Raw genomic sequence first — 24,268 nt, 5'->3', positions numbered from 1 at the left:
TTAGAAGAGCCGAGGAAGGTAACTAGTTTAACTCAATTAGCTTTAGTAGGTGCAGAGAGTAGAATGAATTTTTTTTCATGAATTGGGCATCTTGTGTGCCATCCACCCTTGGGACCTCTTGATCAGCTTCTTGCTGACTTGAAGATGCATGTATTTGTTTCTCCCCAGCTCTCTTGGCTGCAGAGCATCTGAAACTGGCTTTGACCATGTTGGGAGAAGTAAGACGCTGCTTCAGGTGTTGCTTCTCAGTCGTTCCATTCAGTGTCTTTTCAGGAGAAACAGTCACTGTCTGGTTAGGAGAGTGCTCTGTGGCCTAATACCCAAAATGCTTGAATTTGGGGGAGCTAAGTGGTTTGTTTTGCATCTCTGAAATGAGTAGTTTCGTTAAGACTGGGGCTCGGACCTGGAAGATGTGCTAATAATGCCAGAATTCAGGTCAGAGAAGAAAGTGCTTCCTTCCCATTGTAACCCAGAAGGACTCTTACATAACTGTTCTTAAACCAGCCTAAGAGATAGCAGAGATGGAAAAAAAAAAAAAACAACCCCTAGTCAAACATATTGCTGATAAGCCCACAGAATCCAAAAATAGGATCGTGCTATTGGGAATGAAGACGGACCTGTTGGAGATAATGGTCTGCTAGAGATTTGACAGAGAAATTTGAGACTGAAATCAACCATGAGCCAGATAGACCTGCTGTCACACATCAGCTGGACTGTAATCTTGATGTGAGGAGACCTGTGATGGTTTATAAATTGTGTCCTAGCTGGGAAAGTGAAGTCTTACCAGTTCTGGCAAGCAGTGTGGAAGCTTTTGTATCTCCCATGCCTTACCATGATGCTCGTATCCCATGGATGCAGGGGAAACCGAAGGTCTGAAGCTCCTGCAGTGATGAAGCAGACTGAGCATTCATGTCAGATTATGGGTTTTCAGTTGAAAATAGTTCTTGAGACATGCAGAAACAGCTAGATTGCCAGATTTGGGAAAAAAATTCTTACTTTTTTCCCCCACTTGTGTCTCTTTTTCTTATTGATACACTAACCTGTTAACTTGTTATGCCAGTGCAGATCCCTTCTGCCTTGTGCTTTCAATGAGCCCCTGAGGACCTCGGGAGGTTCCTGGCCATTTTTGTAAATGGGGAGATTGTGTTGGGCCCTAAACACCTCGTAAGGACTGGGAAAGTGATTGGCCTCAGGAGTTTCTTGCCCTGGAATACTTTGAGAGGAAGGTTTGTTTGGCCCAGAGGGTGCTTGAGGGGTGTTTTCTGAACTTGGTACAAACAATGGTCCAGTTACCCAGCTGAGAAATGCTCTCTGCAGCCTTCCACTACAATCACTCATAATGGCAGAGAGATAAATACCCCCTTCTCTTTTCTACTCCCATATATACTTTCCAAATACACCTCTCTAGTCTGGATTGTATTTTTTTTAATTTTTTTTTTTTTTTTAGGAAAAAGCTCTTCCAGTTCTATAGCTTTCATTTTCTTTGCTTCTTGGCCAACTCTTTTCCCTTGGAATTAAGAGTGTTCTGGTTTATCCAGTCTGGATACTGGTGGTTTTGAACTCAGGTGTGCTCATCCAGGGAACAGTAATTTTTATGTTGATTTGCCCTTGAGTTTCAGTAATGTGTAAGAAAGGTATTGCTAGTTGATAGTCTTGTTTGTTTGCTTCTAGTGCTTATAGAGCTTAATCCTGAAATTTCTTGCTGAATTCACACTTGCAGAGATGCTGCTTTGGGTACTTGGTGCTTTCTCTTAATTAGATTTGATGAATATGCCAGTATCTCTTCAGGACTTTTTCAGTATGTTTAAGAGATGGTGGAAACTGGCTTGGCCATCCATCCATCCAGTTATTTAATCTGAGGTGCTCTCAATGTTTTACATTTTAACAAACAAACAAAAAAAGTGTACCCAAGAGCAAATGAAGTCTAGTTTCTTTGGGATCAATTTCAAATCTTTAATCTTCCCACTTCCATCCTTTCATGTCTCCAGCTGTATGTGCTGACTAGTCTTTGACAGTGGACTGGACTAGAACTGCTCTTCTCTTGGGGAGGAGGTTCATTTGATCCTTTCCCACCTGACAGCAACTTGTCTTGTAGAGCTTGCCAACGCATAACTGTTTCATGGATTGGAAGAGGCTGATGCTCCAGGGCTTTGTTGCTTGGGGAGGGAAGGAAGAGTAGGGGAGAGCAAAGGAGAACAGGAACAGAGATACTTATGCAATCACACTGTATTTTCTTAGGAAAACAAACTGAAAATAAAGATATTTTTAGCTCTTGGTTCATGTAAGGAAATCTGCCTGTTTTCTGCAGGCAGTAACTTCCCTCAATGTTCTTATCGAGGCAGGCTCTTAATCTGGATTGACCGAAGATGAAAACCCAAAGTGGCTTACTGGAAGTGAAGTAGGCTGAATTGAAAGCCATTTAATCCTGGAAATGCTGTGTTTGTGTGCAGCTGGCTTGCCCTTTCAAGTTACACAGGCTAAGTTTCCTGGGAACCTTTTAATAAATAAACCCTGGAGGGTATGTGAATGAAAACAACAACAACAAAAAATGCTTTTTTTTGTGGCAGTTCTGTGTTCCAGAAAGTTCTTCTCTGCTCTCCTGGGATGTGGCTGCTTTTTGGGCTGTTTTCTAAGTGTGGGGTGCCTGACCCACCTGGGTAGGTGCTTCTGTCTTCAGAGCAAGAGTAGCCTTGAAGACTAGCATGTGTTTCTCTTGTTTCCTTGGTGCTTCCGTAAGGATGGCTCATCAAAAGATGTGTAGGAAGGCTTTTTCTAAAAATTTTTTTTTTCTTGGTCTGGTGCTGAAAGACCTGCCTTGATGAGTGCCTTTCTTTTCTTTGTGGTGACATCTATGCCTTTCTAGGTAGGAAAGGTTATTGGTTGTCTTGCTGAATGAACACACGTTCCCAGTGGTCAGTCTTATTAGCACTGACTGAATGTTTAATCTGTGATGCTGAGTGCCCTGCCCTGGTAAAAATTTGTTGGGTATTTTTTTTTTCACTACTGCAATGTCACAGAGCTAATTAAGAAAAATGAACTTTCAGCCTCTCTTTTTCTGAGGCCTTTTCCTAGAAAGCTGTGTTTTACAGGGAAGGGAAGAGAAATACTGGTGTTTTAGCATCCTGGCCTCTGGGCTGCTGTGGGACTTGCTGCTTAGCTGCTCCAGATGTTTGGATAAGCTGCTGTGGGCTGGGAACATTTCCCACCAAACTACATAGCTACATATTAATGGACCCCTTGGGGTCTTGCCTCAAGACCATGCTCTCTGTAGCGTGAGGCTGAGGATCATAAGCAATGACCTAAATGGGCATTAGTGCTTTGAAGCATGCCAGATGGAGAGCTCTGCACCAGCACCCTGAGATGCCATGGCTTGTTTGCTCTGGATATCTTTACCTGACTGACATCGATCACCTGGTGGTCGTGAATGAGGAAGGGGAAAGCTCAACATGACCCAGCAGTGTGCACTGGCAGGCCAGAAAGCCAACCGTGTCCTGGGCTGCATCACCAGCAGCGTGACCAGCAGGTCGAGGGAGGTGATCCTGCCCCTCTACTCTGCTCTGGTGAGACCCCCCTGCAGTACTGCATCCAGCTCGGGGGTCCCCAGCACAAGAAGGACATGGAGCTGTTGGAGCGAGTCCAGAGGAGGCCACGGAGATGATGGGAGGGCTGGAGCACCTCTGCTCTGGAGACCTCAGGCTGAGAGAGTTGGGGTTGTTCAGCCTGGAGAAGAGAAGGCTGCGGGGAGACCTCAGAGCCCCTTCCAGTCCCCAAAGGGGCTCCAGGAAAGCTGGAGAGGGACTGGTGACAAGGGCAGGGAGTGACAGGCCAAGGGGGAATGGCCTGAAGCTGCAGGAGGGGAGATGGAGATGAGATGTGAGGCAGAAATCCTTCCCTGTGAGGGTGCTGAGGCCCTGGCCCAGGTTGCCCCGAGAAGCTGTGGCTGCCCCTGGCTCCCTGGCAGCGTTGAAGGCCAGGTTGGATGGGGCTTTGGGCAAGCTGGGCTAGTGGAGGGTGTCCCTGCCCATGGCAGGGGGTTGGACCTAGATGGGCTTTGAGGTCCCTTCCAACCCAAACCATTCTATGGTTCTAAGTAGAAATGACTGCGAATGGGCAGCAACGCTTATCATTTCACAAGTTACAGGGTACCCCTTTTCTTTATGATTTACTGACTACTCAAATAACTCCTGTTTAGCTTTGCATAGAATTTCACTGGGGCTGGGGAAGAGGGAAGGCGGTTGCCTTGCTGTGAAGGCAGTTTGCTGCAGATGTCATTCTTTCATGTTAATGATGATTGTCTTGTATCTACCAGTCTGTTCACCACCATTGATAGCGTGCTGAGTGGTGCTGCCATTGGTAACTGTCTGGAAGAATGTCACTGATGCTGGGGAGAGCACTGGAATGGACTGGGTTAATGCTCGTTGTATTAAAAAGTCCTCAAAAATGATTGAAAGCACTTTGACTAATAGGTTTTGGATTTGCATCAGTAAATGAGTTTGAATCCCTCATGACTGGTCCTTTCCATAAGGAAAACAAGATAGTAGCTGATGTAACTGGCAGATGGAGTTTTGTTTTTTGTTTTTATTACAACAGGACTCTCCAGGCATGGGTTAGAAATGACTGTGAATCTCCTCTGTGAACTCTGGGAGTCACCCTGTGGATGGAGGGGTGGTTTCCTTCCTGACTTCACCCTCTCTCCTCTTCCCTTGATGCATAATTTCTAATGTCAGAGTCAGAATGACCTTGACCAGCATTTCAAGGTGCTCTTTGGAAAGCAAGGAGCGTTTGAGAAAGTCGCAACCGCTTGCCAAGTCAATTGAGAAAATTCCCTTCTGAAAGATTTATGCTGCTACAAACAGTAAAATCACCTCGTCCTTATTAATGTCTTCCTAAAGATCAACTCTCAGGTTTTGAAAGAATACACACATCAGCAGTCAAGACAATATTTACCTGGCATTGAGTAACTGTGTGATGGGGTGGTTGTAACCTGTCTCTCGCTACCCACTTGTCTCCTTAGATGCAATTTTCATTTACTGTGCGGTGTCTAGGTTGAGCTTGAAAATCCTCTGGGAGGAAAACTGTCACATCTGTCTCCTTGCATTGAACTGATTTATACAGAACTGGAAAGAATTCAGTAATAACTGGAAAGAGGCTGTAGGAACACGAGACAAACCTGTGTTTTATTGAGCATCTTTAAAACAGAAGAGGGGTAAACTGGATGTTTCACCTTGCTCTGTCAGAAGTCAAAATATCAAAATAGGGATGGAGGAGGGGATGGGGTGTGTGAATATCTCCCTTTTTCTGATATTGTTTTTGTTTCCATGTTTTTCAAGTGAGTAGAAAGCTGTAGTGGAGGTGATGAAATGGAAACAGCCAACTGTGCAAGTCTGCCCTGGCAACTCATCAGAAGGGGATTATCTTATCACAGACTGGAATAGCTGTGGGGGGCAACATGTTGAATTTGGAGTCGCTTTATGAGAAAGGCTTCCTGCATGTGCCTGTTATTCTGGAAGCTGAGGTTCCTGTGGGGGCTGGGACTTGATATTTTGTTTAATCTTGGACCCATTGGCCACCTTGGGAGGGCACCTTATGAGGGCTCTACTCCATCCCACCTGTTGACTCAGGGTCAACACTGAGCTCAGAGCTTTGTCCAGACAAGTCTTGAAAGCCTCCACGGATGGACCTCGTACAACACTTCAGAGATACCTCTAGCACTGAGAGCCTTCCTGAGTCAGAAATGGTATCTTCAGGTTTGAGAGACATGGTGCTTGTGTGTGCCATGAACCTTTCAAACCGTGTTACATCTGGCATTCCCAGGCATGAGGCAGCAGCTCCCATCACTTCTTCATATCACATGCATTCATGCTCTTGTTTTTGCAGAGAACTTTGGTATTTCTCACCCCACACCTATGTCATAAAGATCAGTCAACAATCATTCTGTATTCATCTCCTAATCCAGGCCGATTCTGCTTGTTGAACTCTCCTGGGCTTCATCAGTTAGTATGTGGCTTTTTTAGAGTGCTCTATCCAAAAGCAAAAACCTACATGACCTTTCCAGTGTCAGATGGTCTGTCTTAATTGCTCCAAATCAGTCCAGTTGCAATGAGAAGAAAACAAAAATTGCTAGAGCCAGAAGCTCTCCAAAATCAGGGAGATGGAGTTGACTTGAGTCTTTCATGCTGTCAGATCCTGCTGACTTTTTTTTTCCTGATTACTTTGGCCACAGCACATCCAGTATGTTTGTAGTGGGAATGAGTTTATTGTATGATTAGAGTCTTATCAAATTAATTAATGTGCTCTTGGTGTAGGAAGCCAAAACAGTATCCGGCTTGTAGAACAAGGGAGCTACAGAGGAGCCGCTAACGGCTATGGAGCAGTGAATATTTGCTTTGGAAATGGAAGTAGAAATAACATCTTGGAAGATACAGAGGGAATCTGTCTTGTGCGTGCGATTCTTGCTGCCGACGCGATCGGTGAGGGTATTTTGGTGCTGTGCTGCATGCATCGCCTGTGTGCCAAACAGGAGGCGAGGAGCAGCAAGTATGTGAAAGCAAGTTTGCTCCTTCACTAATTTAGCTTCTCTGCTGCTTAAGAACATTTTTTTTTTTTTGAAGAATGTTTCTTGCAGCCGTATGGAAGGAATCAATCATAGGAAATAAAGAGCTTGTAATCCATTTAACTAGGACTTTCCATCTCTCATTAAGCCAGAGACATTCATGCTTAATTCTCTGGATAGCAGTTGCACAGCAGACGTGCAGAGTATTGATTGTAAAATGAATCTTACTGTTTTTTTCCTTACTGTTTCAATTAAAGTGCGTGCAGTGGGTGTGGAGGTATTTTGCTCATTCTCACATGAGTGCTATTGGCATGGTTCATGCAGTTCTCTCCTTTTCCTGCTGGCATGAACCAAATTTTCAGCAATGCAGCAGGGAGTGTGTCTTAGGGAAAGCAGACGACAAGTCCTCTACAGCAATGTGTTGGACAGGCTTCTGCTTTAGCTGCTAACACCTTCCAGAGAAGATTAAAACTGCCCCTTGAAGGGCCAGCTAATACAATTCACGTGTGATTACAGTGAACTCTTCGGGGGTGTGTGTGTGTAGGAAAGGGTAATCAGGGAGGGGGGGGAAAAGCTTGTCTGTAAAGGAAACTGCTTGTCAGGGTGTGCATGTTCAAAACCAGTTCTGTTTCCACTTAATTCCACAGCAAAAACACATGTTGAAAATGGATAAGGCTTGATGTAAACTTTTTTGCTTCGCAGCTTGGTGAAGATAGCAGAACTCTTGGAGTCTGTGGAGAGGAAAAATATCATGCAATCTTTTTAATTTCTTAAATATTTTTTAATTCCTTTTCTGTGCTTGAGTCCCCTCAAAGTTTTCTTCAACATCTAGCTGTGCTTTCCTAGATCTTGTTGTCTTCTTCCACGGATGGCTTCTCTTCTCTTCTCTCACCTTGGCTGTCTCTGTGCTCAGGTTGAACATGGGGTGTCCTAGTCAAGACTCGGCCTCCTTCCCATTCCAACTTCTCCCAGACCTGTTCAGTACTTTCCTGCATGTCTTTTTGGTTTTGTGGCTCAGACGCCTCCTCTTCTGTGTCTTCTGCCAAGGTCAACAGCCACTTCTGGTGCTGTCTGGGTCCTTGTGTTGTCTAACTCCAGCTTAACTGCTGAACTGTTATTCTAACTGTTGAACTGCTGTGTTCTTGTGCTGGTCTGAATGTTTCTGGTGTGCTGTCCCAAGGCCACTCCACCAGGCGTGGTGCCAAGGCAGTGCTCACCACTCCTCCAAAGTGATGTGCTGCGATGCCTTTTAGTGTGACCTGCATGCCTTCCTCCCTGGAGGAGCTGATGGTCCAAGACCAGACACATACTGGAGTCGCTGTTCCTGTACGTGTCTGGGGAAGTCAGAGGCACTTGTGTGGATTCAGGACTGTGCCTAGTAAAACCCCTCTGCACCCAGCCTATTTCTGTGGTTTGTGCTGGCTGTAACACAGAGGTTTCCTCCCTGTGGTATCTCTACTCTTTACTGGCAGTGGCATAAAGAGTTGATTGTTGTATTATGGAAACTCCCGACTGCCTCCTGGATGCTGCCCTCCCTCTTCCCAAACACCACCATCCCTGCTAGCTGGAATGCAGGAAAACTTTAGCAAAGTCACTGGCATCTCTTCTGGTTGATCAGCCTAAGGGTTTCAGAGCCTTCATTTTGAGCAGCACTAGGATGTCCTCATCACTCTTACCATTTAACCCATCAGCACCTCCTGGTGCCTGACTGAACTTTTCAGTGTGTCAAGCCCATCTTTGTACAGAACCAGAGAGCATGCTGTGATGTATTTTTATTTGGTCCTGGATACCACCGAGCAGCTCCTTTAAGGCAATACTGGCAAGACCCTCTTGGAAAGTCTAGTTGACTTGTTCTTGGACAATAAAACTGAAACTTGGTCTCTGAAGTTCACTGGTTTTCTGGCAGTTTCTAACTTGGAAATTAGCGTGTGCTTACTGAGTGCTGGCTCTCAGTAGGGTTGGGGTATCTATCCTTTCTCACAGTATAAATTTAGATCATTGGCAGTTGGGCTGCTGTAGCTTTTCATGTAAAACTGTTTGCATCTTTAATCATGGTCAGTGACCCTGATGCAACACTGAGACTCTTAGATTTTTTTCATAGCTAGAAAGCACCATATAAAGGAAATGTGCTTATAGGGCTAGTTAACTGCTTGGCATGGGAATTCAGGGTGTTGCTGTTACTGCCTTTATCAATCTTTTTTTTTTGGGGGGGGGGGGGGGGAACAACTCCCTTTCAGCTTTGCTTACAACTGAATTCATCATTATTCCATTGCTGTAACATAAATCTTTCTGTGCCTGTTGAACACTAGTCTATCTTGCCTGACATTTGCTAGCTTTTCTTGTCAAGCACAGGAGATATCCTCTTATGGGCACCACAGCTTGGGCCTCCCTTATGACATAGGCTCAGAGATGGAAGCAGACACATCCACCAGCTACCCTAAGGGTGAGATCAGCTCTATCCATGTCACTTAATGCATTTTTCTAGCTTTTTTGGGTACTTTTGACTTCTCCCAACCATCTGTCTCTGCAGCGGCTAGTAGTTGACTTTCTCTGCCAGGAAGAACGGGGTTTTACACCTCTTAGGCTGCTTAAAAACTCCTCTTTTGCTACTTCTAAAAGCCAAGAACCTCATTAGACTTGCAGATGTGAGCAATTCATGAGCCATTGCCCATCTCTCCACCAGCCCTCAGAAGATCAAACTCTTCATACTTGGGTTGCCAGGAAGTCTTTGGCAGAGGAGACCAAAAGTATCTCGTGTTTTTTCTTAATGAAAAGTCCTCATGTCCCATCTGTGTTTTGCCTTGTTCTTCCAGTAAATTCAGAATCTGTTTGTGGTTTCACCTGATTTATTTTAGAATTTATTTATTTTTAAGAGTAGTTGAGGTCTGCAAGATAAGGCTCACAGGGCTTGTTAAAAATAAGGAGTAGCATGGAGGAGATGAGCCAAACAAGGCAAAAGGGAAGCTGTGTTTTGAGGTCCCTCTTGGTGAACCACAGAGGTTTATTGCACAAGAACTATCTCCATGGCAGGAAAAGCTTTGAGCAGAGTTTGTGTTTTGGCCACTCGGATCTAACTATGAAGCAGAGGTTTGGGAAGATAGTCTGTGCTGCATCAGCCCACTATCAGAGCTGTTTAAACTCCAAAGCAAGCTACAGGTACCCTCTTTGGACTTTTCCAACTAGGGAAGCCTGGGAGATGTTGGACATATCTTATTTATCACCTGTTATTTCATAGTCTAAAGTGACTTTGGTCTCCCTTGCACAGAAACCTTTGGTCTACATTACTTCTTGTTTCTCTGATTCTGGAGCTATGTCTAGGCAAGACAGCATTCCAGGTAAGTATGTCGAGTGTCCTCACCACTTCTCTGTCTATGTCTAACTTTCTGTTTGCTTTCTAATTTCTGAGCATGAAAGAGAACTTGTGAACTTGTTGCATTGGTTTCCAGTGAAAAGTCACTTAGAAACCAGGTGGCCACGACTCATGGGGCTCCTTGCATGTATTTCTCAACTCTCATCTGTTATCAGCTAGGTCGCCATTTCTGAATATCACTCCAAGAAGAATCTGAACTGACCACAAACAGGATTGTTTGTGCCTTGTCCATCCCTAGTGGTCTTTGCCAAGACACAGAAAGTAGCTTGGTCTTTGTCTTGGACATCATAGCTGGTAGCTGGGGTTATTGCAAACTGCTGTTTAGGTAGAAATTGAACTAATTGGGGAATCCCCTTACTGAGAATGGTTGCCACATGCTGTGACACCTCCTTGAGGGCATGCTTGTAGGGCAGAGACTCTGCCGTGACGTGCCAGTGCAGGTACAACCTGAAGTCAGGCAATGTGTGACCACCACAACTGCCATCACAGACAAAAATGCAACACATATTCTATTAATATTAGAAAGATCTGTGTAACTGGTGTTGGTTGCTTCCCAGCTTGAGGGGAGGAGAGAACCTGACTCTTCTCGGCAGCTTTGACTATAGTAGATATTGGGCTCTCAGAGCTGTGCTGAGGCCTTTACTTGCAAGGTTTTCCTGCAAAGGCTCAAACTTGGGCAGAAAGCAGAGATTGCATTGGGTTATTGCTCTGCAAGAAGTTTGTACAGGTTTTTCCGGTGTCCTGTTCCGCTTCTTCAACTCTTTTTAAAATGCCAGGCACCCAACATGCCCTTAGTTGGTGGAAAACGTTAAGAAGCTAGGTTGCAGAGGGCGTTAGTATGTACTGTGCTTATTTATTTAGTGAGATTAAAGTCTAAATTTTTCTTTTGTAATCCCTTTGAAGTGTTTATCTTTTGAAGTCTGAATTCTCATTAACTGGAAGCGTACAACCCCCAAACTACATGCTGCCCTAGTTTCAAAGCGTTAATTTTTTAAAAATAATTTAAGAGCAATAAACAACAGGTCAGACCCATAGGGGCTACGCGTCAGCCAGGTCCTGACTATTTGGGTCATCGCTTGTCACTTTGTGAATCAAAGTGGCTCTGCAGGCTGTTGCCCTGGATTAGGATGTAGTTGTAGGGTTTTGGCATCACCAGGGAGAAGGTGATATTCCCTTTGAGAGGTGTAAAACTTCTTCACTAGATCAAGACAAGGCCTGTAGACCTCTTTCAAATTTTTTGCTTATTTTTTTCCCCCCTTGTTTTCTGTCACTGGGGCAGAAGCGTTTGGCTTTTAGGGCAAGGGTATTTTGCCAATGGGTGCTTTCCTGCCTCAATTCTCATCCAAAAGAGTCCACTTACTTGCACAAATGCACATGCTCATGCCAAGGAACACTTTGCTTCAGATTATCTTTTGTTGTTGCTGTTTGCAAGGGAAAAATTTTAGATGGTAACTGACATTTTAATGCATCTGCTGTTTTTATTTGTGCAGGGACTCTTCAGTGTTATCTATATAAAACTGAATGTTTGTAGCCTGGGAAAAATGGGTGGGAGACCTCTAACCCAACCCAATTTCCAGAGCAGAACATAAACAATGTGTTGGAAAGAATAACCCCACTGGGTCATCAAGAGGTCTTCAGCAATCAGGGGGTCATCACAGCTGTTACTTGGGCACCTTCCACCCCCAAAATGCATCATCTCAGCAGTTGAGGCTGTTTATGGCTTTGGGGTGTTCTCTTACCGTTCCCGCCTTGAAATGAAATCTTGATGTTGGAAGTTGAGATGTTCTGGGCCTGGGCCAACAAAATGTGAAAAGTACTGCTCAGCATGTGTGTGCATATAGATTTCCTCCTGCGGGAACGGCTGTAGCAAACATCCCTCTGTAAGAGCTGTTCTGTTATTAAACAGATGGGGATATTGTCCCTCTTCCATTTCTATCTTCCAAGTCGGGGAAAAGTGAAATTACGTTACTTTGGTTTGGATGAGTTCAGTAAATTAACGAAAATATTGCTATGAAAACTATGAAGAGTCTGTGAAAGTCATAAGACTTTAGATCGGTTCCTTATAACGCTTTAAATCACTTCAGTCCTGGCTGGGCAATAGAAGGGATTTCTTTTTTGTGCATAAAACTGGAGGGTTTGCTCTGGAAGATCTTAACTTCTATTGTTTAGAAAGTATTTAAGGAAAATCAGGATTTTCCAGCATAATTAGGGAAACAATTGACAGGAACACTTACAAGAATATCAATAGGGATAATTGGTTATCAGTGATGTTCTCACCTAATTGGTATAGGCAATTAAAAAACCCAAGGTTTTAAGTGTAAATAGCTTGATAGCAATTTTAATAAGAGATGGAGATGTTGAAATTATACAGAGCTTCTTGATAAACAGTGATCCCATGAGTCACCAATGAGAGGAAAAACACTTCTTTTAATGTGGAAATCGGTAGAATCTGTCAAAGGTCTTTTAAAATGGGTTAGCTAAAAAAAAAAAATATCTCAGCCTTGGAGTCTGTATTTTCTGCATTTATTTGCATTGCAAGTGGGGCAAGTTTTCTTAAGCCTGTTTTTTGGAAGATTGCACCTTGTGTGTTTGGGGCCTGCTTGGTTTTTAAGTGTCCAACTGGCCTTTTGGTATCTCCGGATATGGAGGGAGCGCATGGAGGTACAGCTGTGACAGTGATGGCATTTCTGTGCTGTTCCCTGCACCCTCCAAACAAATCTGACTCTCTGAAACCATGGGAGCCTCCTCATGGAAAGCCTACGCTTTCCATTTGCTGGATCTTTCCAGACACATCGCGATGGATGGAGATGTTGTAGACCACCACGGGTGTCCTCTTCTCCCCAAGCGCTTGGGTTTTCAAACTGCAGCATCTCCTTAGACTTCAGGATTCATAAGCATGCATCAAAGCATCCTTGGCTATGTTTGGGTTCTTTCTTGAATGTGCTGATCCAATTTATGAGCCCTCGGCAGGCTCAAGCAAGAAGTCATGTGCTTATCGTACTGAACCAGCCTTCAGTATCTGGGAGAAGGTTGGAGGTAGCAGGTCAAGGTAAGGCAGGCAAGAACCCATAGCTCTCATCTTTCCCCCCAGCTCCCCCAAACAACACAGGTATTAAGAACAGTGCTGTTGGTAGTGTTGCTGGATGTGCGGTAAGCTGCTTGTCTCTGGGCTATTAAAAGATTTGTCCTAAGATGCAGAATGAGATCAGTGTGACCTGCGTGAAACTGGGTTGATAGAAGAAAAAAATTTGAAGGAGGATTAGAAGGGAGGGCTTGGACTGTTCCAAGCCTTGTGAAAGGGTTAGATGCTATTGCACCTGCTGTTCCATGGCTTCATTCGTATTATTTATTCAGTGCACTTCGGGACTCGTGCTGTTGCTCTTCCCTTTGCTAAAATGACAGCATTGGGATGGTTTAACAATTGGTCCTGATTGCTCTGTTCCCTCTCTGCGCCAGGTTTCTGAGTATTGATCTAAGGCTACAGGGATGGAGGAGTTAACTCAGAGACAAAATTCCAATTTTTTAGGCCAGATCTCCCCAGAGAGTTTCCTTTTTAAAATGGCAACTTGAATACTTTTTTTTTTTTGCTACAAAGCTGTTTGGAAAGGAATAATGTATCACAGGCTGTAACGGATACCTACAGTCCAGTATCTCAGGAATGCAATGTGTGCTAATTAGGCATCCTGAAGCCTTCAGAAAATGCTCCTGCTGTATTGCAGATGGACTCTATCCCACTCCCCCTTTTTGGGGTAAGCTAGCTGGCAAACTCGGTTATTCAGCTGTAAGAAGTTTGTAGCCATTGGCAGATGATGCATCTTTAAAGTCAAGGTTGATAGCTTGTGTGGGTTTGTGTTTTCTATTTTATTTTTTTCCCCCCTTCCTTCTGGTGCGTGTTGCTGAATTTGAATAATTAATGTATGTTGTCTTGCTTCCTGTTTTCATTTCTGTATGTAATGCTAACCAGCAGAGGTTTGAATCATTCATAGCCTGCTTTCTCCACCTCAAAGCTGTAGATGTCATGGGAACAGTGATTGTAAGGTATGGACTTTCTGTTTCTCTCCATTAAATTAATTTCTGGAAGCAGAAGTAAGTATTCAGTCCATGATCTTGGCCAAGCAAGGATCTCTGGACAGATGGTATCAGTGTGGTTTCTCTCGAGCAGCATCTTGCTTGCTGTGCTTCAGTCTCTTCCTGCATCTCCTGTTACTACTCAGGTGTCTGCGTGTGTGGTGGGGGAGGATGGGTGCTGTGTTTTTGTGCTTTCTTTTCTGTTGTGGGCTTCTATGCATCTGCTCATGACATTCGTATGGAGAAGAGGGAATGATTTTAGGCTTGTAGGTTGTGCCTTATGCAATTCAACTGCATTTAGGAATGGCGCTTTTTTTTTTAAACCCATGTTGGATTTCTTCTCTTAGTGCTTCTCCTGACTGCTTTTATGGAGAGCAGCCTGAATCTATGGGCTCCTATAGCATCTACCTGTGCTGGGGTTCAGCCAGGGGAACCAGGGTGGGAGCTTCACCTGGTGGCTTATGGAGCTTTTTCAGCTGTATTTTGCCTTGCTTATAACTTTTATCCTCTTGGTTGTTATTAGTGGATTCTACTGCTCTTAAAACCTTCCAGCAGTGCCTTCTGGTGATGATGTTGGTGGGCAGGCATGCTTTTGGGTTGCCCCTTTGTACTAAAACCACTTGTGTCCCTCCCGAACTCTGCCAGGAGATTGGGAGATGCTGGATTAGATGCTGCTGCAGGAGGTTGGTAGACGCTCTTCAGAACTGGACAATAAACTCAAAGCTTTTGCATCTAGCCTGGCTGTTGGTGTTCCTGGTAGGATTTTTCTTCAGGGAGAAGGGTTGATTGCTGGTCCCTCTCCATCTCTGAAGTGCACTCATACCTTACTAAAGCAATGCTGTTTGAAAAGGCTTTGATGCCTCCGCTATCTCTGGTTGTGCAGCAGAGTTCATGCATTTAACCGATCACTTTGGAAATGTGGTCATGAGAGGGATGTTTGTATCTTGAACAGGATGAATCAGGGATCCTGGCGGTAGCCCTGAGATGAGAACTCTTCATGGACCTCCTAACTTGTGGGGCTTGCCCAAACTCACCCGATTCCCTTCCTAGCTTTATCAGTTGCCTCCTGTGATCTTTGCTGTGAAGTTTCAGCTAGGGACTTAAGTGCTTGAGTTTCAACTTTGTTAGTGGGATGATGGGTCTATAACATGGGTTATATTATTTCCGAAGGGCAGCCTGCGCTCCCAGGCTCCTGCCACTTCAGATGAATTGGATTTCTATTTGAAAAGTCAGGGTTTGTCGGCTTTGACGCTCTGTATGCGTGTGGCTGGTGTACAGCACCACTTCTCCAGGTGTCTGGGCTGGAGAACAGCTTGGGGCCTCCCAGAAGAGTGGAGTGATGAAATGCTCGAGCGTACCACTTGTGTTTGAGTTTGCAATGCAAACAAAATATGCGGTCAAAGCTTTTATAGATAGATGTGTTCTGTTTGCCCTCTTGACTTGCATGACTAAAGCAAGAAGAGGTAGGAATCAGGAGAGATGCTGTCCTCTGGAGATTAATTCGTGAAGGATTTTTTGTAATCACTGTAGGTTTCCAGGATGGTAATACGGCACTCGGCAGTGGAGTTGTTAATAGGCTGTGCATAATTTTTACGTCCTGCTTATGTCCCGCAATGTCTTGTACATCACTTGCTGCTTAGGATCTTCAGGGCAGAGATTATGGCTTTGTCCAAGACCCTTAAATAGCATCTAACTTTGCATGCCCTCAGTGCTTCTGTCCTATTCTGACAGTTGTTTCTGCCTGCAGTGTGCTGCTGGCGCATGGGGAAGGCAGACCAGGGAACTCTAGGGACAATCTTGAAGCAGACAAAAGCTGAAGATAGGAGGCAACTTGTGCTGTGACTAATGCTGAGCTTTATAAATAGCGTGAGAAGAGAAGAAACGCAGGCGGGGAGGTGACCTCAAGCATGAGGCCATGGAGGTGGTACAGCAGCGCTTAGGGGCAGATGAGCTGGGAGAGCACGGGGTGACACGATCAGCAGACAGCTCTTGTTTCAGACTGGATGTGTTTGTGCCCATCCTGCGTGTCCTCCCTGAGGGGATGAACCAAACCACGTGGGGATCCAGGCCTGCTACGAACTGATATGCAAGTCCTGCACATCTCATGTCCTCCGCCTGGGTCAATGCCTCGAGCAGCGCCCAGAGCGTTATAGAGAGGTTTGCTGAAAGGGCAAAGCTACATTTTTTTTTTTGTGTCTGTATAAGAGGAAGGCAGAGGACCTATGGGTTGTGGGCTCTAGGGACAGCATGGTAACGGTCTGGTGGGTTTTGAAACCACAGCAACCGCCTAGCAAGATCTGTCTGCCTCCTGGATGCTGAGTCCTGATTAGAGGAAGTGAGGACAGGGCTGTGTCATGCTGACAGCCTAGGGCACAGAGTGTAAATGGACCCAAAGAAGGACAGAAGCTGGAAGGGTTGAGCTGTTTGTGTCCTCGCTGACATTTCTAGACTCTGCCACAGTGTCTGCAACACCTGCACCGTCCCCTTATGCATTGGCTATAGTGAAAAAACACGGACAATCCCACTCTTGGGGTCTTCCTTCCATGGGACGTGGCAATGAAAGGCTCTTAGGTGGCTAGGTTATCTCCTTAAGCCCTGTCATGCTTAGCTGATGCTAGTGAGGATGTTGCTACTCGTAGTTGTCATAGCTTTTTGCAAGACCTGAGCACTGGGGATCCTGCAGATAAGGAAATGAAGCATTTCCCCTAGAGAGGGTGCGATTTCCTTACTGCCCACATGTCATGCACGCAACTGTGCACGCTCTGGAAAGGTAGCCAAGCACTTTGCAAGCTCAATTGCTGTTGAACATCACTCATTGCTGTTCCGTGGATAGTCAGTGTGCTATGTGTGGGGCTGTGGGTGTACACTCGTGCACCAGGAACCTGTGGAAAACCCCTGGTGGGAGTTAAGCACAGCTGAGGGCAGCATGACGCCACCAGACTGGCAAATATTTGCTTTGAGGTTTCCATCCACGAACACTGACTCGAATTAGTAAGAGTGTACAATGGCTTGGTCTGTTCTTGAAACTAATCTCACCAGAGACAAAAGCGAGCATCTAAATATATATATATAAAAAAGGAAAAAAAAAAAAAAGCCCTATGACGCAAAAAACATGTAATCGATGGAGCAGAGTACTTTCCCTTGAAACATGATGTTCCCACGCATGGCAGTTGAATTGGAGTCAGTCTGGTCCTTTGGGAGTGAATGCTGTTTGGTGGAGAGAGGAATCTTTCTTCTGGGTGAAGGCTGCAACCAACCCTGCATCCCTGTGGGCGCTCATTGGAGATGCATGTAAAGGAAGAGGGTAATATCTGCCTTTTCCAGTGCGCACAGAAGTGTTAGTTCCTCGTCTGAGACTGTTTTGCAGGCTCCGTAGGATGCTCAAGATAAACGGATTTAGCTTGGCTGGGTTTCAACTTTGCAGAGGTCTCTGAATCAATTTTAAGGTTGTGCTTGCGGAGGATATGGCTCTTTACATTTTGATCATTCATAAAAATCTAATCATCTGGGCTCCAAATAATCTGTCTACTGCTCTTGTCCTTGTGTGGCTTTTCTTACTGATAACCCCTATGAATACGTTTGCTTTTAGTTGGTGTGGGAGAAACTACACAAGGAAATAAAACTTGCAAACTAATTAAACTTCTCGGTCTTGTTGAGAAATGTTGGCAGGGCTGGGAATAGATCTGATTATAATTCCTACTCTCTTAATAGCCAGAGGACATGGTTAATTATTAAATCACTTGTTAATGTATTGAAATATTGTTTGGCATTTTTAATTTCCTTCCCCCCCTCCTTTCTTTTCTTTTCTCCCCTTGCTGAAGGGCACTCCCAGGACCTGATGGATTTCTGATACCTCGCTCCTGAGGGGCTGGAAGGAGCATGGTTAAACACCAACCGCTGCAGTACTACGAGCCGCAGCTATGTTTGTCCTGTCTGACGGGGATCTACGGCTGCCGCTGGAAACGGTACCAGCGGTCACATGATGACACCACCAAGGTGGGTAGTGGGTCTTGGTTGAAAGTGATGGATATTTGATTATTTTTTTGTTGTTGTTGCTGCCTTGGATAGACCATGGAAATCACTGGCCCCATGGCTCAGAGGTCTGAGAAGTCCTCACCATGTGGTTGATGTAGCAGATGGGCACGGTTAGCTGGTCGTGGTGCTTAAAGGCATTGAGTGGTATGGTTTGGCCAAATCTATCCATATTTTCCTTTTGGAACTGGGGGACACTTCTGCTTTGCTCCTTGCTCTGTGTTTTACCAGTGTGCTTGCAGTTTCTTTGGCTGAATACGTAGGATCTCCATTTCTGCACAGTCTCTAGCTTCTGTGCATGTGAAGATAAGTTTGTAGTAGGGAAAAGACAGCAGGAGGTGAGAACTAGCTGGGGATAAACAGGGGAGCTGTTAGAGGTGACTTTTATCCTCTTCCTGGATAAATGCTGTTTTTAAGAGCTCTGGCAGAGGGAATCCAGCCAGCGGGGCTGGACTTGTGCCTTCCCTGTTGTTTGGGGTTGTGAGATGGGGTCTCGTGAGACCTGATGTATTTATAGGAAGACATGAAAAAAACCTGCTGTCAAAGCTGCCCTATTGCATCTTCTGGGTAATGGTGGTTGTGTATTACTGTTCTTCGGAGTGCTCATGTTGTCTGGGGTGGTTTTTTAGTGTGCTTGCTACTTAAAGAAATAAAAAAGTGCAAAACAGAACTTCAATCTCGTTTCTCCTGGCAATGATCCCAGGAGGTTCTTTCGCCACTTTTTGAGGGCTTAGTTTTGCTCTGGTGACAGTTAGCTGCTCTATTTTGTTTTTAAGTCTATAACCAGGGATGATCTGGGCGGTGGAGTGCTTTTCCTCTGGAAAAGAGGCTGTTAAGGAGAAAACACTTCTACGCGGTAGATCTTGTGCCAGAAATGCTCCTGGTTCTGAATTGCATCGATTGTTGGTGGTGGAGCTTGGCTGGAGCTCCCATGTGAATTGAAAAGTGACGGCTTGCGTTTGTGCAGCGTAAAACAAATTTCCTTTTGCAAAGTAGAAATGTTTGTGCTGTTTTTCCTCCACTTGCAGTCTGGCCAGCTTAGTCTGAATGACCACTTCTCAGCCAGCAGAAGTTTCCTTTGAGCAAATAGCTGGGCACATCCGTAGCAGAGGGTGTAGTTGGGTTTTTAAGACTTTGTTAGGAAAACAGTGGCACGTAATGTCATGGCATGTGTGTATATGTTAACTTAAATACTCAAAATGCTTTATTCCATATACCTTATGAACCAGAATATTATGCTTCTTAGCTAAAAATCCATAGAAAAATTGTCATTGATTTAATTTTTTTAACTATCTTTGCTTGCACTGATTTATTTTACCAAAAAATATCAGTGGTAGCCTTCCAATTCCACTTGGAATTGCAGTTGTTTTTCTAGTGCTAGAAAATAATTTGTTGTGTTTAAAGTACCTGTGCTAGGCTTACAAATATGTCCAGTCTCTAAGTTGGTGTTAAGGTCTACGTGAGGCCTCAACTTCCACTCTAATGATGAAATGGAGAAAACATAGCTCTTGCAGGAGCAAGAGAAGTCTAAAATTAGCTACAGGCTATGCAAACCCAAGGTATGAAGAATCTGTTCCCATCTTGCTGCCAGTGAAGTGCCTTGCAGGTGTTACTGCTGGAGTGAGAGATTGTAGGACTGTATCTGGGAGGAAAAAAGTGCAAATGAAGGCTAATTGTCCTCTATTGCACAGGTCTATTGGCATGGGCTTGAGTACTGCAGAGAATGGGTGTGAACTCCGGGATATGTGTAAGAGATCAGTAAGAAACCTTTTATTTTTCAAGTTGCAAAATAGTCCTTGGCTGTTTGAGCAACCGGGTAACTTCTATGGGCTGCAAACCAGCGTTAGCATCCCTCCACCTCTCTGCGTTGGGTGCGAGGAGCATTTCATCACTCAAATTCAGGACCACTTGTACTGCAAACTCCAATCTCTGCAGCTGAGTGAAGCTCTGAAGCGGGGATGGACTGACCCCAACACACAGGGTACTCTCAGCATTGGGGTTTAGTGATCTCTAGTCTGCGTGAGAGGACTTCTGGGATGTGTGGGAAAACTTGCCAAGATCCCAAGGTATGGAATGGGGATAGGAAGTTTTTCACATGCTAATTGTCTACAGCTGATGTATATCCAGCCAGAGTATTTAAGTGTATCTGTGAAGGATTAACCAGGAAAATACCATACCATACCCTAGGTGCCTATTTGCTTTACGCAAAGGCAGTGACATACTGATGACAATACCTATTGTATTGCTCTGTATCCAACCCAGTAGTAACTCAGCCGCTGCAAGCCTAGAGTAGAGGCAATTGTAGTATAATACGTGTTTTCCTGAGCATGGCCCATATGAAAAGGTGTATGGCGTACTTGAGAGGTCTTAGCTCTAGATTTTTGCGAGACTTACCTGGGAAGGAAGGAATAGGGTACGTACATACTATGTTTAGACTTTTTAATTGTCAGAAAGTAAGGCACATATTCAAAGAGCAACTTTTCTTAGTGTAGGCTACAGCATGGCTATCTGCTTTCTTTTTAAAAGATCAAACTTTTTAGAATGAAAGACTTTCACCTAAATTTGGGTTATGACCCAGCCTTGCGTTCTTGAAATCTTCTGCTGGTGACTGTGAATATTTGTTTTCTGAATTGTGCTGCAGCTCAACAGCCAGACTTTTAATGATTCCTCTCCTTTTTCCCCTAAATGTATGCGGATCAAGCTTTCTACTACACATTAAAAATTTACATGAAAATGAGAATTTTAATTGTAAGCTTGAGTTCTAAGTTTTTTGGGAGACTACTTGCTAGAATTGTAATTATCTCTTGCTTTCCTCTGACCTTTTGAGAATGCAGGAGGGGGGCTGAAGGCACCCAACCTGCACACTTGGTCTTCTTTTTAAATTTTGAACAGCTGCAAAATTCCTTTTTTCTATTGTGCGCCTTCAGCTTTAATGGCAAGTGCCTCTTTCACATTTTTAATTTTTATGAAAGGCAAATAGAAGAAATGGTCTTGCTGAGATTCAGACCATTATAATCTCTGTAGCTGGTGTGAGGAAGAAATTTCTGATCTAACTACAGCTTGCTCATCATATAGTCAACCAAGGAAGTTCTTATGAAGTCAGCGCATCATCTTAACAGGGCTCTATTGCCCTGAACACAGAAAATGTGGGCAAATAAGCTTTGGCTTGTAGTCGCCACGTGCTTTTACAGGTCTAAAGTTCAGATGGCAGTTTCCAAGGTAGCTCCCAGATACCATGATCCTGCTGATGGATTACCAGCAATTAAAAACACAGAGAGCGGTGCTGCTAATTGCAGTGTATAAACACAATGCTCTGTGCACAGCTTGTGTGCTTCACCCGAAATGAACTGCTGCTGGGTATTACAACACCAGAATAGCTCTTGCTCCTGGGGTCGAGTCCAGGACGAGCTGCAGCATCTTTTAAAATCCATCCAGAGATGTGGCAGGATCCGTATCCACATGGGAGATGTTGATGGGTTGCATTGTATAAACATGAAGTTAAATCTATCAACTGGTTTTGTTCAGGTTTTTTATTGCTTCTAAAACTGTTGTCTGTACACAGCAAATATCACACCTGGGAAATCATCCTAGGTGGGAGCTGGGAAAGAGATTTTCTGCAGAAAAGAATTGCAATGATAATTTTTTATCTATGCAACAAACAGAAGTAGTGACTTTTATTGGCTGTCTTTTTTTTTTTTTGGCAGCTGCTGTGTATTGAAAAATCTTGGGATCTTTATTTTATTTATCTTATTTCATTCCCTGTCAAATAGGATCAAATACTATCACCATTTGCAAAGGGCTTTGGCTTCTCTGCTTAGTGGCAGACATGGCTGATACTGTACTTCCCAACCACTAACCCTTCTGAGATACAAGTTGAGGCAGAAAAAATGAACTGGGATCTCTTCTTGTCTCCCCAATTTCCCTTGGAAGCATCCCATGTTGACAAAACTATCTTTCCCTCCAGAAAATTGCCAAGAATAGGCAAGGATCGGTGCCTGGTTTGGTTACACACAGTAGGAAGAGCCATCGCCACCTGGGAATGAACCCAAAATTGGTAGCTTTGGATCCCAGGTGACTGAAATTGCAAGATCCCTGTGATTTTTCTGCTCTTCAGTGTCATCCACAACATTTAAATGGAGGTCTCCTCATGAGGTCTCTTCATCAGCTGCTCTGTTTTAGTGCAATAGTGGTGCACTTCATGGTACCTGCACAATCTCTTTTCTTCCTCCCACTTCTCTTGTAAACACAGCTGAGACGCTGTGAGTGAAAGCAGCAGTGTTAGTGATGAAATCCCACTGCTTTCTGAACGCTCTAACCCCACAGGTATTAACCTGAGCATCTAATAAACCGCTTCCTTGTTAAGACCCTGGGAAGATGGTGAAACTGGAGCTAATGAGATGCACATCCAACCTTGGGACTGGATTTCTTTGAAAGCTTTGGAGGTGGTCATGGCTGATGGTCAACGAAACGTGGATTTGCAGGGTTGGATTTTGGGTATAACGCTAATGTTTTCTTGTCCTTAAAAGCACAGCTTGTTCAGAATCCAGCTTAAAAAAAATAAAAATAATCCCTCTTATCTTTCAGTGTGGCTTTGTAGGGCTGATGCATATACGAACATAGCCTGTTTAAAGCTCTTGCATTTGCCTTCCTGCCTTGGAACTGCATTTTCCTCTGTGCCTCCCAGAAACCTCATGTTTCTGAAGCTTTTTTTTTCTCACTGCCCCCTCCTTTTCTCAGAGATCCCCATTAGTTGCTGATGGGAGCAGCATAGGGACCTGGTCCAAGAGCTGGAAATGTTGGTTGCTTTGTACCCACCAGCTTCTGGTGTTGGGAGAGCTACTCCTGCAGCCTCTGCTTCCAGCACTGCTGTTGGGTGGCATTTGCCCACTGCTGTATTAGACTCTATTTCTATGTGCCAGCAAGCATCCTTGCTTTTTTTTGTTGTCCCCTCCCTGAACATGTGTCCTCTTGTGTCATCTTTTGGTCCTACATGGCTTCTCTGGTCATTCCAGTACCTGCTGCAACCTTTCCCTTTCTGCCTCCATCCTCTTCTGACAGTAAATACTCAGTAATTGTAGCAGAGATGTTTCCTCGTTGCTTTGTGGGCTTGCTGCTCCCATCAGTGAAGAGCTGTCAAGCCCGGAGCAATGCCTTGTAGTGCGTCAGCTCTTCTGAACCCAGCAGCAGATGCTCCACAGTTTGTGGAGTTCAGGATCTGCTGTTATATGCTGATGGATCACAGTTTGAGGGTCTTTGGTGCCCTATCAATAAAAGGGCAGCACTAGCTAAATATTACAGGCTCCCTGGAAGCACCTTGGGCCAGGAGTGTTGCTTCATTCACCATCTCCCTTGACAAACAGGCTTTTATACCTTTGCTGGGGAAAATACCGAGAAGTGTTATGAACGCCTTCCTGGGGCTGCTGTGATTTAGTGCAATAAAAGCTTTAATAGGGCTTGGCAGAGTGCCTCAACCTTCCTGACCTGAGGCCTCTGCAGCAGATGGGCACGCTGAAGTGGGAGGGAGCTGAGAATTTCCTAAGCCAACCAGTTTTTGCTCAGCACTCTCCAGGTACCCCCCGCCCTTTCCTCTCCAGTATAATGTTCCAGTGTTAATAAATGGTATTTTGCCTGAATATTAGCAATTCAAAAGCTTGCAATCAACACAACCTCCTATATTTAGTGTGTGAAGTGGCATAAGTCCCTCTGCCAGCTTGGGGTTTTTTGACTGGGTAAACTGAGGCATAGAAGTCAAGCTGTTGAGAGGACTTGGTGATGGCCACCATTGAATTTTGACTCCCAGAAACTATCCAACATGCTTCTAAAATCTCCCTGGTACGTGTCAATGTGCTTAGGGGCTTCCTGATAGCACTGGCTGTTGCCTGTTGGTTTGGAGGTAAGGAGCTAGGGACAGTATCTCATGTGTCTCTGCAGCCGATGCCACCAGGAATCACAGCTAACTTGGTGGGTCGCAGTTATGTTTTCTGCAGCTTTAACTTGTCTGCCTGCAAATTCAGCCTCTGGGTAATTTTATAAGTAGTCCCTGAGCAGGGCTGACCTTTTTATAGGTGATTGATTAGCCCATATAGCAATGGCTTACAGAATTTCCAATACTTTGTCACTACTACTTTGTTCAGAAACTTTGAAGCGATCCATGCACAAGCTCCCTGTGATAAACGGCTGGGCCAGCCCCCCTCGGATACACAAAGGTGCCTTGTGACTTTTCCAATGTTACGGGCCTCCAGGGT

General features: G+C 44.6%; 1 protein-coding gene across 7 annotated transcripts in view; it reads left to right on the top strand.

Moving 5' to 3' along the window:
* Positions 1-24,268, top strand: part of GDPD5 (glycerophosphodiester phosphodiesterase domain containing 5) — a 170,568-nt gene that overhangs the window by 45,599 nt on the left and 100,701 nt on the right. For 5 of the 7 annotated variants that reach the window (XM_054808891.1, XM_054808863.1, XM_054808873.1 and 2 more), the window contains one exon: positions 17,813-17,987. In XM_054808891.1, coding sequence (XP_054664866.1) covers positions 17,871-17,987 — 117 coding nt within the window. In that variant the 5' untranslated portion in view covers positions 17,813-17,870. The remainder of the gene's footprint in view (positions 1-17,812; positions 17,988-24,268) is intronic. The other 2 variants (XM_054808902.1, XM_054808883.1) reach the window with 1 other exon arrangement.

Source organism: Grus americana, chromosome 1 (genome assembly GCF_028858705.1).
Source record: "Grus americana isolate bGruAme1 chromosome 1, bGruAme1.mat, whole genome shotgun sequence".
Taxonomy (NCBI): domain Eukaryota; kingdom Metazoa; phylum Chordata; class Aves; order Gruiformes; family Gruidae; genus Grus; species Grus americana.
The sequence above is the reverse complement of the archived record's forward strand: the minus strand, read 5'-3'. Positions and strand labels throughout refer to the sequence as shown.